Source organism: Cherax quadricarinatus, chromosome 8 (assembly GCF_038502225.1).
Source record: "Cherax quadricarinatus isolate ZL_2023a chromosome 8, ASM3850222v1, whole genome shotgun sequence".
NCBI classification, from domain to species: domain Eukaryota; kingdom Metazoa; phylum Arthropoda; class Malacostraca; order Decapoda; family Parastacidae; genus Cherax; species Cherax quadricarinatus.
In genome coordinates this window covers 14,284,250-14,302,250 of record NC_091299.1, presented here as the reverse complement: position 1 = coordinate 14,302,250, position 18,001 = coordinate 14,284,250, and the positions used below count along the sequence as shown (strand labels likewise).

At 39.6% G+C, this 18,001-nt stretch overlaps 1 protein-coding gene and 1 long non-coding RNA gene across 4 annotated transcripts in view; one reads left to right on the top strand and one right to left on the bottom strand.

Moving 5' to 3' along the window:
* LOC128685382 (serine/threonine-protein kinase Wnk) overlaps window positions 1–16,281 on the bottom strand; it is a 132,427-nt gene extending 116,146 nt beyond the window's left edge. Inside the window, exons 1-3 of one of the 3 annotated variants that reach the window (XM_053771893.2) lie at window positions 15,899–16,281; window positions 14,249–14,443; window positions 8,028–8,917 (exon numbers count right to left, since the gene is read on the bottom strand). In XM_053771893.2, the coding sequence (XP_053627868.2) occupies window positions 8,028–8,232 (205 nt within the window). In that variant the 5' untranslated portion in view covers window positions 8,233–8,917; window positions 14,249–14,443; window positions 15,899–16,281. The remainder of the gene's footprint in view (window positions 1–8,027; window positions 8,918–14,248; window positions 14,444–15,898) is intronic. The other 2 variants (XM_053771894.2, XM_053771892.2) reach the window with 2 other exon arrangements.
* On the top strand, window positions 5,769–6,528 carry LOC138852403 (uncharacterized). The gene is made up of 2 exons (XR_011391727.1): window positions 5,769–5,924; window positions 6,190–6,528. It is a non-coding gene; the product is annotated as an uncharacterized lncRNA (long non-coding RNA).
* Window positions 16,282–18,001: the final 1,720 nt, after the last annotated feature.

Here is an 18,001-nt window from a genome sequence, read left to right as displayed (position 1 = left end):
GAGTCACTGGACCCCTGTCACACAAAATATCTGTCCAGAGAGCTCTGTTTCTGGCATTTCTTTAAGATTTGTCTGAAGTGGGACACAACACTGTCATTGTACATGTTGCCAATATGGCCTGCAACAGCTTTGTTAGGGTGAAGTTCATCCATAAATGTCTGCACTTCAGTCCACTTTGCACAAATGTCCTTAATCTTTGAAGAAGGCACCTTCCTCCGCCTCTCTTCCTCCTCCTCTGCAGCAGTTTCCTGAGCTGTGATCTCTTGCTGTTGCAGATGAAGCTCTTGCAGCTCTGCAGTGGTTAGCTCTTCCCTGTGGTCCTCCACCAACTCTTCCACATCCTCACCACTCACCTTCAACCCCAGGGACATCCCCAATGCCACAATAAATTCCACAACTGGCATAGGCTCCTTAGGGTCAGCCCCAAACTCTTCAAAATCCCTCTCTTGTACACATTCTGGCCACAATTTTCTCCAAGCAGAGTGCAAAGTCCTGGAAGTCACTCCCTCCCAAGCCTTACCTATAAGGTTTATGCAATGGAGGATATTAAAGTGATCTTTCCAGAACTCTCTTAGGGTCAATTCAGTGTCTGAGGTCACTTCAAAGCACTTTTGAAACACTGCTTTGGTGTACAGTTTTTTGAAGTTTGAAATGACCTGCTGGTCCATGGGCTGGAGGAGAGGAGTTGTATCAGGGGGCAAGAACTTCACCGTGATGAAACTGAACTCCTCCACTATTTGCTCTTCCAAGTCTGGAGGATGAGCAGGAGCATTGTCTATAACCAGGAGGCACTTGAGTGGCAGTTTATTTTCCAGGAGGTATTTCATCACACTGGGGCCAAACACTTCATTAAACCAGTCTAGGAAAATTCCCCTTGTGACCCATGCCTTATTGTTAGCCTTCCACATCACACACAAATTACTCTTAGCAACATTGTTTTTCTTGAACACACTGGGATTTTCAGTGATACACCAGTAGAGGCTTCACTTTGCAATCCCCACTAGCATTACTACAAAACATGAGAGTGAGCCTATCCTTCATAGGCTTGTGTCCTGGGAGTGCCATTTCCTCCTGTGTGATATAGGTCCTCTTTGGCATTTTCTTCACAATTAAACACTTGTTGGGGTTTGAATTCTCCAGTGTCTACGCACTCCTTAAACTCCTGTACAAAGCTGCTTTTTTGTCAGAACTGGCAGCCTCACCATGCCTTATCACATTGTGAATGCCACTACACTTCTTAAATCTCTTAAACCAACCTTTGCTGGCCTTAAAATCATAAGCATCACCACTTGTTGCAGGCATTTTCTTTACGAGATTGTCATGCAACTGCCTTGCCTTTTCACACATTATCGACTGCATAATACTATCTCCTGCTACCTGTTTTTCGGTAATCCACACCAACAATAACCTTTCCACTTCTTCGAGGATTTGCGATCTCTTTTTTGTCAGCATATCTACCCCTTTTGCAACAACAGCACACTTTATATTCTTTCCCTTCGCCACGATCAAAGTGATGGTTGAATAGGGTTTGCCATATATCCTGGCAAGTTCTGTAACACGCAATCCGTTCTCATATTTTTCAATGATTTTTCAATGATTTCGATCGTGTTCCTCACTTTCTTTACCAAAGGGCTTGCACTAGGTTTCCTTGGGCCCATGGTGACTTATTTAGCAGTTGCAATCACAAAAAACAATGGATTATAACGAAATGTTTTGCATGAACCCGTGGGGTGATGGCCAAGTGTTGATAAACAATGGCACACTGAGTGTGAATGGTGCGGGAGACTGGCTTTGTGTGCGCGGTGACGGGCGGACGGGTACCAGACGGTCACCGAATCACGAGTCTAGCGAAATAGTTATGATTTTTGTCGACCGGAATTGGCCGAAAATAGGGCTCAAAGTGGGCAAAATCGCCGATGCGTAAACATCGTCGAGACCGCTAACTTCGCAACATCATAATTCCGTAAGTTTTCTATCAAATTTCATACTTTTGGTGTCATTATGATCGGGGAAAGATTCTCTATCTTTTCACAAGAAAAAAATCTTTTTTTTTTTTTTTTTTTGAAATTTGGGCAATCCTGAGAACAAGTCTGGGAGAGGGTCTGGGGACCCTGAAAGGGTTAATGTACACCAAAAATGAAAGAAATCGGACCATAAATAAGGGAAGTCACTTCTCAGCCATTAGCTGCCCCTTAGCGGTATTTTCGTATTTTTTTATGGTTGTGTCAGCGCATGGGTCTATGAAAGATGAGGTGAATCATAGAATTGATGAGGGGAAAAGGGTGAGTGGTGCATTTAGGAGTCTGTGGAGACAAAGAACTTTGTCCTTGGAGGCAAAGAGGGGAATGTATGAGAGTATAGTTTTACCAACTCTCTTATATGGGTGTGAAGCATGGGTGATGAATGTTGCAGCGAGGAGAAGGCTGGAGGCAGTGGAGATGTCATGTTTGAGGGCAATGTGTGGTGTGAATATAATGCAGAGAATTCGTAGTTTGGAAGTTAGGAGGAGGTGCGGGATTACCAAAACTGTTGTCCAGAGGGCTGAGGAAGGGTTGTTGAGGTGGTTCGGAAATGTAGAGAGAATGGAGCGAAACAGAGTGACTTCAAGAGTGTATCAGTCTGTAGTGGAAGGAAGGCGGGGTAGGGGTCGGCCTAGGAAAGGTTGGAGGGAGGGGGTAAAGGAGGTTTTGTGTGCGAGGGGCTTGGGCTTCCAGCAGGCATGCGTGAGCGTGTTTGATAGGAGTGAATGGAGACAAATGGTTTTTAATACTTGACGTGCTGTTGGAGTGTGAGCAAAGTAACATTTATGAAGGGGTTCAGGGAAACCGGCATCCCGGACTTGAGTCCTGGAGATGGGAAGTACAGTGCCTGCACTCTGAAGGAGGGGTGTTAATGTTGCAGTTTAAAAACTGTAGTGTAAAGCACCCTTCTGGCAAGACAGTGATGGAGTGAATGATGGTGAAAGTTTTTCTTTTTCGGGCCACCCTGCCTTCGTGGGAATCGGCCAGTGTGATAATAAAAAAACAAAACAATAACACACGTAAAATAATAATGTACTACATAATAAGGCCATCAATAGATGGCAGTGAATACCACAACAATGCGGGAGCAGTTATGGGCACCTCCACCTGTCACATGACGTTTTTTATTCATTCTAGAGTATATATCAGGTTTCTATGTTATTTATATTGTTTATGTCATATTAGATGAATTGTGGTTGATAAATAAGCCATATAGATGATATTAGCGAAATACTGAAGTATCTTGTCATGCCTCCTGAGAGTCGGAATGGATTAATTGCATTTCAATTAATTTAAATGAGGAAAATTGACTCTGCAAACGAGCAAATCCAGATGTGAGTAAGGCCATGGAACGGAATAAACTCTTAAGTAGATGTTCCACTGTAGTTCTATTTGATGGCCATTAAAAGGGTTAATATGCAGTAAACTCACAACGTAAGAGGCTAGGGGTGGGGGACTGTTCAAGTGTCCAATAAATAAGAATGTTTAACCCTTAAATGGTCCAAACGTATATATATGTTTTTTCAACATCTGAAAGTATGTAAAAAAATTTAGATCTTTTTTTTTTGTTTTACATGTGAAAACGTGTAAAAAAACTTTTATCTACATTTTTTTGTTATATTTGAAAATATGTAAAAAAAAGTAGATCTACTTTTGTAGCACTACGAATTTGAACGTCGATCTGTTTGGACCGTTTAAGGGTTAAAAATAACAAAAAAAAAAAAATGCACCTAAATGCTCTACTGTGCACCAAATACATATAATACTGTACCCTCAATTTAGTTATACTATTAAAACAAGCACTGAAAATAAATGAGTTAAAAGTACAGAAAAGAAGATATAATTTCAAATTTGGAAAAAAAATTAATGCAGTACTGTACAGACATGACAAAACATTTCACAATGCTAGACATGCACTGTATATGTAATTACCGTGTAACTGGAAACTTAAATTTAGTGAAAGTTTCTATGACTCATACAAAATTTAACTTTTACAATGTTTTATACAGTACAGGAAATTTATGTAAAATTTAACCTGTGTTAGCCCAATTAAGTCAAGACCATGACAATTTAAATTCAAAATATAGTGGTACCTCAGGATATGAACTTAATTCGTTCCAGAAGGCTGTTCAAGTGCCGATACCGAACGAACTTGTTCCTATAAGGCAGTGGTTCCCAAACTGGGGGTAAATTACCCCCTGGGGGTAATTTAACCATTTTTGGGGGGTAATGGAGGGGTGACAGAAAAAAGTTATGAATTCTGAAAATCAAGAAAACAATGCGGTACCCGGTATGAGGATTATTGTTAACTTTGTCTTAGTATATAAAGTTGTAAAGTAAACCTATTATAAGTTTATTTATTTAGTAATTTTTATTTTTTTAATAAAGTAATAAAGTAATAAAGTTAAACCAAATAACAATAAACATCAAAAACTAATATACAGTATTAGAAAAGAAGAAATACAGTGGACCCCCGCTTAACGATCACCTCCAAATGAGACCAATTATGTAAGTGTATTTATGTAAGTGCGTTTGTACGTGTATGTTTGGGGGTCTGAAATTGACTAATCTACTTCACAATATTCCTTATGGGAAAAAATTCGGTCAGTACTGGCACCTGAACATACTACTGGAATGAAAAAAGTTCGTTAACCGGGGGTCCACTGTATATAGCTAAGTGTGTGGAAACCCAAAAGTATTTTGACAAGTATGCTTCAGGACAAAAGTCACTCAGTAGCCCAGATCGACCTGTCCAGTACGCGTCACTCACTTCCTGAGGCTGCCTCTATTTCACACTGTCAGTTTATCTGTGAGCATCAGCCGAGGTAGACATAAGCTGGTATGTATGTGTACTGCCCTGTGCAGTATATAGTTAGTATTTACCCACTGTTACTGTGAATTTGTAGCTATTATTAATTTTATATATAATGTATGTGTGGTTCTTACGTTTTCAATGGTTTTGCTAGGATTAGCAGAGTATGCGAGGCTGTATACGTTCACTGTAGTCTCGCGCTACACGGTGCTCTTGTGCTGACAAGCATCATACTTGCAGCCTGACAATTTTGAATGTATGCGTGTGTGCTTGCATCAGTGAACTTGTGTTAGCTGCCATGCGAGAAATTATGTACCTTGCATTTTGCAGTGTATGCATGGATATTCTTCTTTTTCTGCAGATTGAACAAGAAAATGTCCAAAAAGTGCACCTACACTGACGCCTTTCTTCGCCATGGCTTTGTGAATTTAACTTCTGGTGGAGAGGATCGGCCACAATGTGTGGCATGTCACAAAGTGTTGACAAATGAAAGCCTCAAGCCATCAAAACTCTCAGCTCACCTCCAGAAGTGCCATCCAAATCTTCAAAATAAGGGTCAGGCTTATTTTCAGCGCCAGGCTGTAGCACTGAAGAATATCCAGTTCGGCTCATCTGGAATTCAAGCCCAAAAGCTTCAAGCTGCGGTCGAAGCATCCTACTGTGTTGCATATAAAATTGCCGAACAACAGAAATGCCACACCATTGCAGAGAATCTGATTATGCCTTGTGCATACGAGATGGTAAGCAAGGTATGTGGGGAGGATCAAGTGAAGAAACTGAGTGTCATATCTCTATCAAACAACACCATCCGCCGACGAGTCGATGACATGGCATCAGATATCCTGTTCCAAGTTACAACAAAGATCAAGGAAAGCTCATATGGCAAATTCTCCTTGCAATTTGATGAATCGTGTGACGTAGCTAGTTGTGCTGTTCTCCTTGGGTTCGTCCGTTACGTCCACCAGGACAAGATCAAAGAAGAGTTCCTATTATGCGAGGATCTGCTGACAACCACAAAGGGAGAAGATGTCTTCAATATCATCAACAGTTTCTTTACCAAGAATGGATTGGATTGGAACAGCGTTCAACAGGTAGGAAACGATGTTTATATAAAGTCTAAATTAGTATAAATACAATGAATTACACGGCATATAGTCATATACAGTTTTATTTATTGTACAAGTAACTGTAGTGTAGCTAATATTTTGTACATGATTCACACAAAAAATATCGTGCCTGTCGTACTGAAATACTCAAGTACCAAAATAATTAATTAAAACCATATAATTATAACGCAAAAGATAAGTAACAATGACTAACTGACGCAGTCTATAATAATTTTTCTTTTTATTCCAGGTCTCCGTCGATGGAGCACCGTCGATGATGGGTGGTCATCGTGGATTACGGGGCCTCATATAAGCTATCAATCCAGAAATTTCTGTAGATCACTGCATCATTCATTGGTACTCTCTTGGATCGAAAAGCCTGCCTGGTAATCTGAAGTTAGTGTTTGAAGATGTGTTGAAAATCGTCAACTTCATCAAGTCCAGAGATGTGAATTCGCGCATATTCAAGGAGCTGTGCAAGGAAATGGGAGAGCAGTATCAAGTTCTGCTCTACCACACCGATGTTCGCTGGTTGTCACGAGGCAAGGTTGTACGTCGAGTCATTGAGCTCCGAAAAGCTGTTCAGGAATTCCTGGAACAAAAAGGATCTCCTTTTGCTACCAAGTTCACCGATAAGGAGTGGCTTGCTCGACTTTGTTACTTGGCTGACATATTTGCGGAGCTGAACAGTGGTAATCTGCAACTCCAGGGCCGAAACACGACTGTCATTGATGCCCATCACACTGTGACTGCATTTCTGGGGAAACTGAGACTCTGGATTCGGCGCTTGGAGAAAAGAGTCATTGCCCAGTTTCCCACCCTAGACCAGTTTGTTGAGGAGAATAGTCATGATACTGGATCACTTCTACAGACCATCAACAAAGAAATGAGCGACCATTTGAAGGGGCTTGAAACAAGCATGCATCACTACTTTCCAGAGAGTGACCAAGAAACAGCCACTCTTCAGTGGATCATTCATCCCTTCTCTGTACCTGATGATGCCATTCATGATGATGATTTCCCTGCAAAGGAGGAGTGGATCACAATGCGAGCCAATGAAGCCTTGAAAATCGAATTCCAAAACCAAAATGCAGATTCCTTTTGGATTTCACGACTACCTGACTCGCCAACTCTGTCCAAGAGAGCCTTGAAGTTGTTGGTATCATTCTCAACAACGTATCTGTGCGAGAAGGGCTTCTCAACTATGTTGGGTATGAAAACAAAAAAGAGGACTCGCTTGAATGTTGCAAACGATGCCAGGCTGGCACTTTCAACCACGAAGCCAAGAATTCCTAAACTAGTTTCAAGTATGCAACTCCATCCATCCCACTGATGTTCTTGACATCTTTGGTAATAGTCATTAGAGATGCACAATGTTCAAATACAATAAATAAAAGAAAATATCTCAAGTGTTTTAATTTAGCTATATATATCAATAATAACAACATTTTGTGAAAGGGGTAACATGCTTTATGTGGCATGTTAAATTGGGTAACAAGCTGAAAAAGTTTGGGAACCACTGCTATAAGGAATAATGTAAATTAGATTTCTAATCCATTTCAGACCCCCAAAAATACACTTACAAAAGCACTTACATAAACACACTTACATAATTGTTCTAGTTTTGAGCTGTTCGTATCCCAAGGCACCATTGTACAGTGGACCCCCGCTTAACGATCACCTCCAAATGCGACCAATTATGTAAGTGTATTTATGTAAGTGCGTTTGTACGTGTATGTTTGGGGGTCTGAAATGGACTAATCTACTTCACAATATTCCTTATGGGAAAAAATTCGGTCAGTACTGGCACCTGAACATACTACTGGAATGAAAAAAGTTCGTTAACCGGGGGTCCACTGTACTAGACAAAAATGCCCAATTCTCAATTACAATAAGATACTGCAACTACAAATACTGTACTGTAAATAACATGACATATTTCTTAAAAAAGTTTCTGATCAACTTGTTTGTAACAGCTATGGGCAACAATTAGCAAGAAATTCTGGAGTTGTTAGCTGAGAAGCAAAGTGCAGACACTCAAAGAGCCTGCCTGGCACTGCTGGGTAAATGTTAAAACACTAAACTCACCTGGAAAGTAGCCTTCCTGTCCAGTACGCATATTGATGCCAAAAAGCCATCCATCTGGGTTGTCTGGGATTATATTCTGGTTGTGTAGAAACTCTGCTGTTACATGTATGACATCATTAACCTCCATGCTGGGATCATTGTTTCCCGATCCTCTGTAGCTCTGGCGAGCCATATAAACATATACACTCTCCGATGAAGCTTGCATGATTGCTTTGAGGCTGGTTGATCTAATATTGTTCTATGTAAAAATGATCAAGCATGAGCTATTAAGAATTTTATATGATACTCATAACTGTCACACGAAACATTCAGTAATGCTTTGGCGTTATTTTCTGCTAGACAATTCTGATAGTGTTTCAGTATGGAAGTACAATACAGAACTGGATCTAGTTTCTTATATCCTAAAAATTCTTTAACTGTGCCTGAGCACTGTACCGTACTGTATGTATTATTTAAGTTTGGTAAGTAGATTGCAACACATCACTCTATAGGCCACCCTTACTGTACACATTTCTATAAATTTATGCAAAGCTTCAGTAACTTTTTAGCTTTAGAGTGCATATATATTTTTCACACTGATGTGCACGCACATGACAGTATACAATGCACACACACCAAACCTTTTATGTCTTGCATACATTGTGTTGTAGCTGACTCACTTCGCTTTCAAATTTTTTCAAATACACTACTATACAAGAAGAGCACAATATTTGAAAATATTAATAAAGCAGTTAGCAACTGCAGTAATACAATAAATTTAGTATATGCTTTTCAATGAATCATGTATCAATCACACACTCAAGAATGCGCACTTTTTATACATTGCAAATCGAGTACAGGTTTTTGAGGGTGTGATTTCATCTTCATCTTCATCTTGAGCAAGTAGTTATCTGTAAGAAATAAAACAGTTCATAAAGTTGTCTCAGAATACGGATATAACCCCATACAAAAGAAAAAAAATCTCAAATACAGTAACTAGATGGGTTTCAGTTGCTACGTGAGGCGAAAGATGTTCCTTGTATCCTATAAATTCAGTCCCCTGTACCTCAATGTTTTCAAAAGACCTAATAGCTATACTGTACTTCAAAACCTTCAATAGGCAGAAACTGCAGTTTGACTCCCTTAAGAGACCTAGAAACAACAATTTATTCCAAGAGGTTCAGGAATTAGAAATCAACACCCCTCAAGAGACCCATGAGCTTTAGCTCAACACTTCTGAAGCTTAACATAAATAACTTCACCCCAAGTGTCCCAGGAAATTTAGATCAACACCCACTAGAGGAACAGGAGCTGAAACTCAGCCCTGTGATCACTGAAAATACAAGACCAATCAGATGAAACTTGGTTGTTATGTCTATAGTTTAATGTTTATTTGTAATATTAAATTGAGAGAGTTGGACACATTGCAGGGCATTTAGTGGCTTATCTCTGTAAAACTCAGGGCACTTTTTTTTTTCTTTTCAACAAGTTGGTGGTCTCCCACCAAGGCAGGGTGATTCAAAAAGAAAGAAAATCCCCAAAAAGAAAATACTTTCATCATCATTCAACACTTTCACTTCACTCATACATAATCACTGTTTTTGCAGAGGTGCCCAGAACACAACAGTTTAGAAGCATATATGTATAAAGATATACAACATATCCCTCCAAACTGCCAATATCCCAAACCCTTCCTTTAAAGTGCAGGCATTGTACGTACTTCCCATTTCCAGTGCTCAAGTCCGGCTATATAAAAATAACTGGTTTCCCTGAATCCCTTCACTAAATATTACCCTGCTCACACTCCAACAGCTCGTTAGGTCCCAAATACCATTCGTCTCCATTCGCTCCTATCTTACATGCTCATGCATGCTTTCTGGAAGTCCAAGCCCCTTGCCCACAAAACCTCCTTTACCCCCTCCCCCCAACCTTTTCGAGGACAACCCCTACCCCACCTTCCTTCCCCTACAGATTTATATGCTCTACATGTCATTCTATTTTGATCCATTCTCTCTAAATGACCAAACCACCTCAACAACCCCATTCAGCCCTCTGACTAATACTTTTATTAACTCCACACCTTGTCCCAATTTCCACACTCTGAATTCTCTGCATAATATTTACACCACACATTGCCCTTAGACAGGACATCTCCACCGCCTCCAATCGCCTCCTCGCTGCAGCACTTGTTATCCTACAGTATTTAAGAAAAAATGCATTTAAAAAAAATTATTTACTGTAGAAGCTTCAATGCTTAATTTTTTTTTTTTTAAATTTTGTGTAGTAATCAGGTTTAAAATTAGTAATTATCTTCAAAACAGCTAAAGGAAAATGCATAAAAAATAATATGGAGTAGAATTAAGGTAGCACTGAATTACACTAAGTTTAATTTTTCAGTGTGGCATCGTAATTTCTTACTTCTCCAGAAGGGCAGGCATTATATACTTTTTGTTTTTAATAAAACTTACAAAGCTTAAAAAAATCCAAACTTATCGTTATGTAAGATATAATGGCAATAAAAATTTGAGGCCAATATAAAGAGGCAATCTCAAGTTATCAAATGGAAACCAATACCCATTATGTCAAGTTGTGCAATAAAATTGGTAACTTATTGAGAGTCTGAACTCAGTAAGAAAAAGGTATTCTCAATTTATCACACGATTTTTCTGACTATTTACTCCTTACCACTAAAATTAATGTTTTGACTAAAATTCCATTATTTAAGATTTTTATTGTACTTTTCATATGATTATTTCAAAAATAATTTGACAAAATAGATAAAAGGGCACCTTCTGTACACTGCCCAATACATAAGAACAAGAGAATGAAGGAATAAGTGGTGAAGCAGGCCTACTGGCCCATGCTAGGCAGGTCCAATTCACACCCACCTCACCCACTCGCATATCTGCCGGTATATATTACCAAGGTTTATACCACCTGTCCAACATATATTTAAAGCTATCCAAAGTTCTTGCCTCTATGATACTACCTAGGAGTATGTTCCCTTCATCAACACCTCTACTGCCAAACTAGTATTACCCAGTATCCTTTCTAAATCTCTCCAACTTCAATTCATTACTGTGAGTCCAGTAATAATAATAATACAGTGGACCCCTGGATATTGTAGTCATCAGATTTTGCAATACTCAGTAATTGTGACATTTTTCCGTCAAAATATTGGCTCAGTGATCGTCATTTACCTCGGTAATAATCGATTGTTCATCCCGAATGCATACAAGCGGCCCAAGTGGCCCCACACACCAATCCACACCATTCACAGTCAGTCTGCCATTGTTTATCAGTGAGTGACCGTCACCCCACGCGTTCATATGATACATTTTGTAATATTCCATTCTTTTTAGTGCTTGCAACTGCTAAATAAGCCACCATGGGCCCAAAGAAAGTTCCTAGTGCCAGCCAGCCCTTTGGTAAAGGGCTAAGAAAGAGGGGAGAATGTGCCTTCTTCAGTGATTCTGCAATATGTACAATAAAGTGTAGCATTAACAGTATAGCAAATAAGTTAAGCAATTAATTGATAGAAAAAGGACAACATGAAACTGACTCCTCCAATATTGTTGGAGGTATATAGGGCAACACTGACAACACCGCTGCCTCTGCTGCTGCCATCACCACCACTATGTAAAGCTTATCTTTCAGTGGCCCTTGTACACCCAACAACAAACAACACACCACCACTTGTCATATACGTAATGACATATTTTATTCATTCTAGAGTATATATCATGTTTCTATATTATTAACATCATTTATTATGTCATATTAGATGAACTATGCTAGATAAATAAGCTGTAGAGTTCATATTAGTGTCATATTAAAGGACTATCTAGTCCCGGCTCCAAACACACTCCCCTGCTGCCGCCACAATTCCTAACATACGCCAGAAACAGATCTCTCTGGAACACTTTTTTGAGCGACAGGGGTCCAGTGACTCTCAAGCTGGTCCTAGTGGCATTAAAAAACAAAGGGAAGTAACCCCGGAAAAGGACTTGGTACCTGAAGTCTTCATGGAAGGGGATTCACCTTCCAAATAGTAATTTCCCCATCCTCTCCTCTCCTCCTGTCTTCAACACACTAATAAGAGTCTTCAGTAAAGACAAGTGTCACGTTATTGTTTTATTCTTCATGTCTCTTTGTTTTCTGTGTAGGTAAATGCCTATTTCATGTAAAAAACTTTTTTTTTTTTAATGCTTTTTGGGTGTCTGGAATGGATTAATTGGATTTACATTATTTCTTATGGGGAAAATGAATTCGGAAATTGTCAAATTTGGTTTTAGTCACAATCTCTGGAACGGATTAATTACGATAACCGGGGGTCCACTGTATCTTTATTTACTACAAGTACAGGCCTAGCCAACATCAATGACATACTACTCTATAGAAAGCCGCTTGTTATGCTGAGCATTCTGGGCAAATTAGGTCAGTTTTTTCCCAGGATGCAACCCACACCAATCGACTAACACCCAGGTACCCATTTTTTATACTAATGGGTGAACATGGACAGCAGGTGTCTTATGGAAACATGTCCCTAATGTTTTCCAGCCGTACCAGAAGAGATTCGAACTCCAGACCTCAGTGTGTGAGCTGAGTGCGCTAGCGATCGAACTAGTAACAGGAGTCCAAAAGTTATTTTACAACTCTATAAATTGCTAATAAGGCCTCTCTTAGATTATGCTGCTCTATTTTAATCACTATAGTACATAACGGATATAAGTGGATTGGAGAATATACAGAAAAGACAAAATTAATCCACTGTATAAGGAATCTTTCATATGAGGATAGACTGAGAACCTTGAACATTCACTCTCTTGAGACACAGAATGAGGGGGAGATATCACTGAAGTATATAAGTGGAAGATGGGTATAAACAAAGGTGATATAAATAAAGTACTGAGGACATTGAATCAAATAAGAACTAAAAACAACAGATGTAAATTAAATAAATTTAGATTTAGAAAGGATGTAGGAAAGTAATGGTTTTCAAACAGAGTTGTCATTGCATGAAACTATCTGCCAAGTAGGGTAACAGAAGCTAAAACCTTGGGTAACTTTAAAAACAGATTAGATAAACATATGAATGAGAAGGGCTTGGTTTGAATAATAATTGAGGTACTGAAGCAAATTCTTGGGTAGCTTTGGGAAAAAGTTTGACAAACAGGTGGGTGGGAATGGTTGGTTTTGAGAAAGACCTGCCTTGTATAGGCCAGCAGGCATGCTGCAGTATTCCTCAATTCCTATGTTCTTAAATCCCCTTTGGTTATTCCCTTCTTCCATTTGTACAATTCACTCATATTTTCCCTCATTTTATGCCTTTCCAAAGAATCTAAGTTAAGATTAAGATAAGATTTGTTCAGATCTTTAACCTAGAGGGTTAGCCACCTAGGATAACCCAAGAAAGCCAGTGCATCATCAAGGACTGTCTGTCTTATTACCACTTGGGTGCTTTAATCTCGTCTCCCAGGATGTGATCCACACCAATCGACTAACACCCAGGTACCTACTTACTGCTAGGTGAACACGGACAGCAGGTGTAAGGAAACATGCCCAGCATTTCCACCCATTCTGGGAATTGAACTATGGGCACTCAGTGTGAGGCAAGCCTATTTTTTCATAGGAATTGAGGTTTTAGTATGCTTTTAACCCAAATTTTGATCCTATGGGCCTTTTTTTTTTAAATTTAACAAACAAAATTTTTCAAAATAATAATGACGACAATGACTATGACAACGACGGCAAGAACAATACTGATGATGATGATCATCATCATTATCATCATCATCATCATGAAATTGTAATAACATGATTGCAAACAAATCATGGAAAGGGAAGGGCTTGAACCCATGGCGAGTCCTAAAACTCACAGGCAAGTAAATTAATTCAAGTATACACAAATACAGTTACACATAGATTATCATACAAAGCAGCATATGTCAAGAACGTATTATTACTATTAAAGAACACACTGAATTCCAAAATGAATAAAATAATTAAGTGTATCTGGCCAACACTGCTGAAAGCATCTGGTATAATTGTTAAACTATTAAATGGAGTTCTGGTTGTTAAGATAAGATTTTGTTCAGACTTTTAACCTAGTGGCTTAGCCACCCAGGATAACCCAATAAAATCCCTGCATCATCACAGATTGTCAGTCTTATTTCCACTGGGGTCCTCTAATCTTCTCCCCCAGAGTGCAACTCACAACAGTTATTACCCCAAGTACTTACTGCTAGGTGAACAGGAGGCAAAAGATGTAAGGCTACATGCCCAATGTTTCTCCCATGCTGGGGAGTGATTCCCAGTCTCCTGGTGTGTGACCTGAGGATGCTGCCAACACCGAAACACCAACGTCAAAGACCTGGGAGTGATCATGTCGGAGGATCTCACCTTCAAGGACCATAACATTGTATCAATCGCATCTGCTAGAAAAATGACAGGATGGATAATGAGAACCTTCAAAACTAGGGAGGCCAAGCCCATGATGACACTCTTCAGGTCACTTGTTCTATCTAGGCTGGAATATTGCTGCACACTAACAGCACCTTTCAAGGCAGGTGAAATTGCTGACCTAGAAAATGTACAGAGAACCTTCACAGCACGCATAACGGAGATAAAACACCTCAATTACTGGGAGCGCTTGAGGTTCCTAAACCTGTATTCCCTGGAACGCAGGCGGGAGAGATACATGATTATATACACCTGGAAAATCCTAGAGAGACTAGTACCAAACTTGCACACGAAAATCACTCACTACGAAAGCAAAAGACTTGGCAGACGATGCACCATCCCCCCAATGAAAAGCAGGGGTGTCACTAGCACGTTAAGAGACCATACAATAAGTGTCAGGGGCCCGAGACTGTTCAACTGCCTCCCAGCATACATAAGGCGGATTACCAACAGACCCCTGGCAGTCTTCAAGCTGGCACTGGACAAGCACCTAAAGTCGGTTCCTGACCAGCCGGGCTGTGGCTCGTACGTTGGTTTGCGTGCAGCCAGCAGCAACAGCCTGGTTGATCAGGCTCTGATCCACCAGGAGGCCTGGTCACAGACCGGGCCGCGGGGGCGTTGACCCCCGGAACTCTCCCCAGGTAATCCCCAGGTAAGGCAGGTTTTGGCCAATTGTATGCGTAAAAGCTAAAAACTATGAAAAACCCTGGAAAGACAGAGCAGTATTCTAGCATCATTTAATAGACTACTATATAAAGAAAAAATCAGTTACTTATCTATTATATAGACATTTCTGCAACTGTCATCTATTTTCTCTTCTTAATGACATTATTGCCATATCAATAAACCAGTTAAGAATATTTTCACAATACAAAAAACTACTCTCCTGCCTTTCTGCAGCTGCAGCTTGACTCTAAATCTGTTTTATATTATAACTGGCCTTGAGATGATTAGGTAATCCAGTCCATTGAAAATAAATTACTCTGATTTCTTTGTCTTATCCTAATTAATTTACACTAAATATAACTGTACTTATGTGTACATGTACCTAAATAAACTTACTTATTAATGGCTGCATAACAGATTGTTGAGGCTGGCTACCTATTATAGGCACAACACTTCATACCTCTCTCGAATTTTTATTTGCCTAAATTATTTTTTTAAAAGGCTTAGATACCGTATAAAGAATATTTGGGATATATATATAATTAGTGGATATAAGTTTGGTCAGTAAATGTATTCTGAGTTGACAGTGACATGATGAGTAATAGATGGATGTCAGTAGCTGAAGTCTCAAGTGGTCTAGTGATGAGCTTTATAACCACAAGCTTCATATAAACACCCTCTACTGGCATGAGTCCACCCGCTACACATGACCAAAATCCATGTCAGTACTGGCGAAGTAATAATCAATCAAGTAATTTGTTTACCTGTCTGGAATGGCAGTGAGGAGAGGTCAGTTGATGGAGGCACTGGTATGGCCCTGTCAGCCTCCCTAGGGGCTAGCCACTCCTGCTGGGGCCCTAGACACACCCTGCACCGCTTCCTCCACTACATTCACAACCTACATTCATTTAAGTCACTGGATAATGATATATCCTGAGACGAGGCCCTCACCCCATCAACCAAAATAATGAAGCAGACACAAGTGTCAGCAGCGCCACACTCGCCTCTACCACCAACTACTTCAAACCATCGCGGGAGATGACACCCACTTCTACCCTCTAGTCTCTCATATTGTACACCTTACACCAGTTATTTGTGATCTGAATGCCTTCATCTCACTAACAGACAATTCGTGATGCCAGGAGATGCTCGTACGAAAGCATAAAGCGACAGTTATGTGTATATGTTACGTGGAGGAGGAGTCATAGAAAGCGTGATGACTGAACAGTAGGAAGGAGAATGGTGTTATCTGGCACCAGCGGAAATGTTAGTGGCACTCTCACTATCATCACATCCTACCTTACTACACTCTCACTCACTTATTATCACTACCATAATGACATTCAAGGAGAAGCGCTAAACCCGCTTGGGCCATACAGTTCCCGAAAATTGGTAATAAACCAGGCATGGAGGACTGAAAGTATATCGATATGTACAATATGGATAAAAGGACACACATAAGGTATAAATAACAAAAAAAGGCACAATACCGTGACTGGAACGATACACAAATAACCCGAAAAGGAGAGGAGGGGTATATATAGGCATGAGGTGGCAGTAGTAGTAGTGGTGGAGGTAGAAGCAAGTAGTAGTGGGGTATCTTAGGAAAACAGAGACAAGATTTTCACAGTATCATTCCTAACACTCAGATATGTTGATAATATTTTAGTTATATATCCCAGAAGACCTAACATACAACGACTTCCTTCACAAAATCAACAACGTCGAAACTATTATCAAATTAACTCTTGAAGTGGACAACGAAGGCCAAGTACCATTTCTTGATGTCCTTCCTAACAAACACATCTTTGCCCTCAGAGTCTACAGAAAGCTCACAAATTAAGATAATCTTACTCATCTCTACTTACAAATCAACACTAGCACCTAGAGAAGTGTCGTCATCGGGTTTTTCCTAAGAGTTATCCGTGTCTCTGGCATCGAATTCCTAGAAGAATTCCATGACATTACCCATTCCTTCACACGCTTACATTTTTCTCCCTGTTTTATACATGTTTACAAGCATAAAGCAAACACTATACTTCACCATTGACGAAGTTAAATCAAGTTTATAAAATTGCTCACAACTACCAACCTTTATAGAATAATATCTCATTTACATTATAACAATAAGGTAAAAAGGACCCCAATGGAAATAAGTCACTCTGTCTGACCTTTTTGGGTTATCCTAGGTTGTCTACACATATGCTGTTATGTATAATAATCTATGTAACTGTATTTGTGTATATCGTGTCATTACGATTTCGTGAGCTCTGAATGAACTTACTTACAGTGTCCAGAATATCTTGCTGCCAATTTTGTCAAGGCTGGGAACCAAAGCAATCATAGTACTAGGGGGAGAGATCACAACTTTGTAGTACCCACAGTCAGTGGCCAGGCTTCAAACACCTTTTATTGGACAGCAATAAAGAAGCAGAACAAACTGCCTGCACATGTCATATCATGAACCTGTTCAAGAAGACAGCCAAAAGGTACCTAATGAATGCAACGACAGAAAGGCAGGAGTGATTTCTGGTATAACTAACATAAATGTGCCTATTACTGTGATCTGTCTTCTCTTTAATGTAAATGTAGATAACTCAGTTTACCTTAGTTCTAGTATATCTCCTTTTACAGTATAAAACAATAAAGTATTACAAGTACCCCAATGGAAATAAGTATGACTTTATTGGGTTATCTTAGGTAATCTACACATGTGCTGCTATGTATAAAAACTTATGTAACTGTATTTATGTGTACCTGTACCTATTTAACTGCATTTATGTGTACCTGTACCTAAATAAACTTACTTACCTGGCTGGAAAAGTGACCGTAATAGGTAGCAGGTCCTTGATTGAAGCATCTGAGTG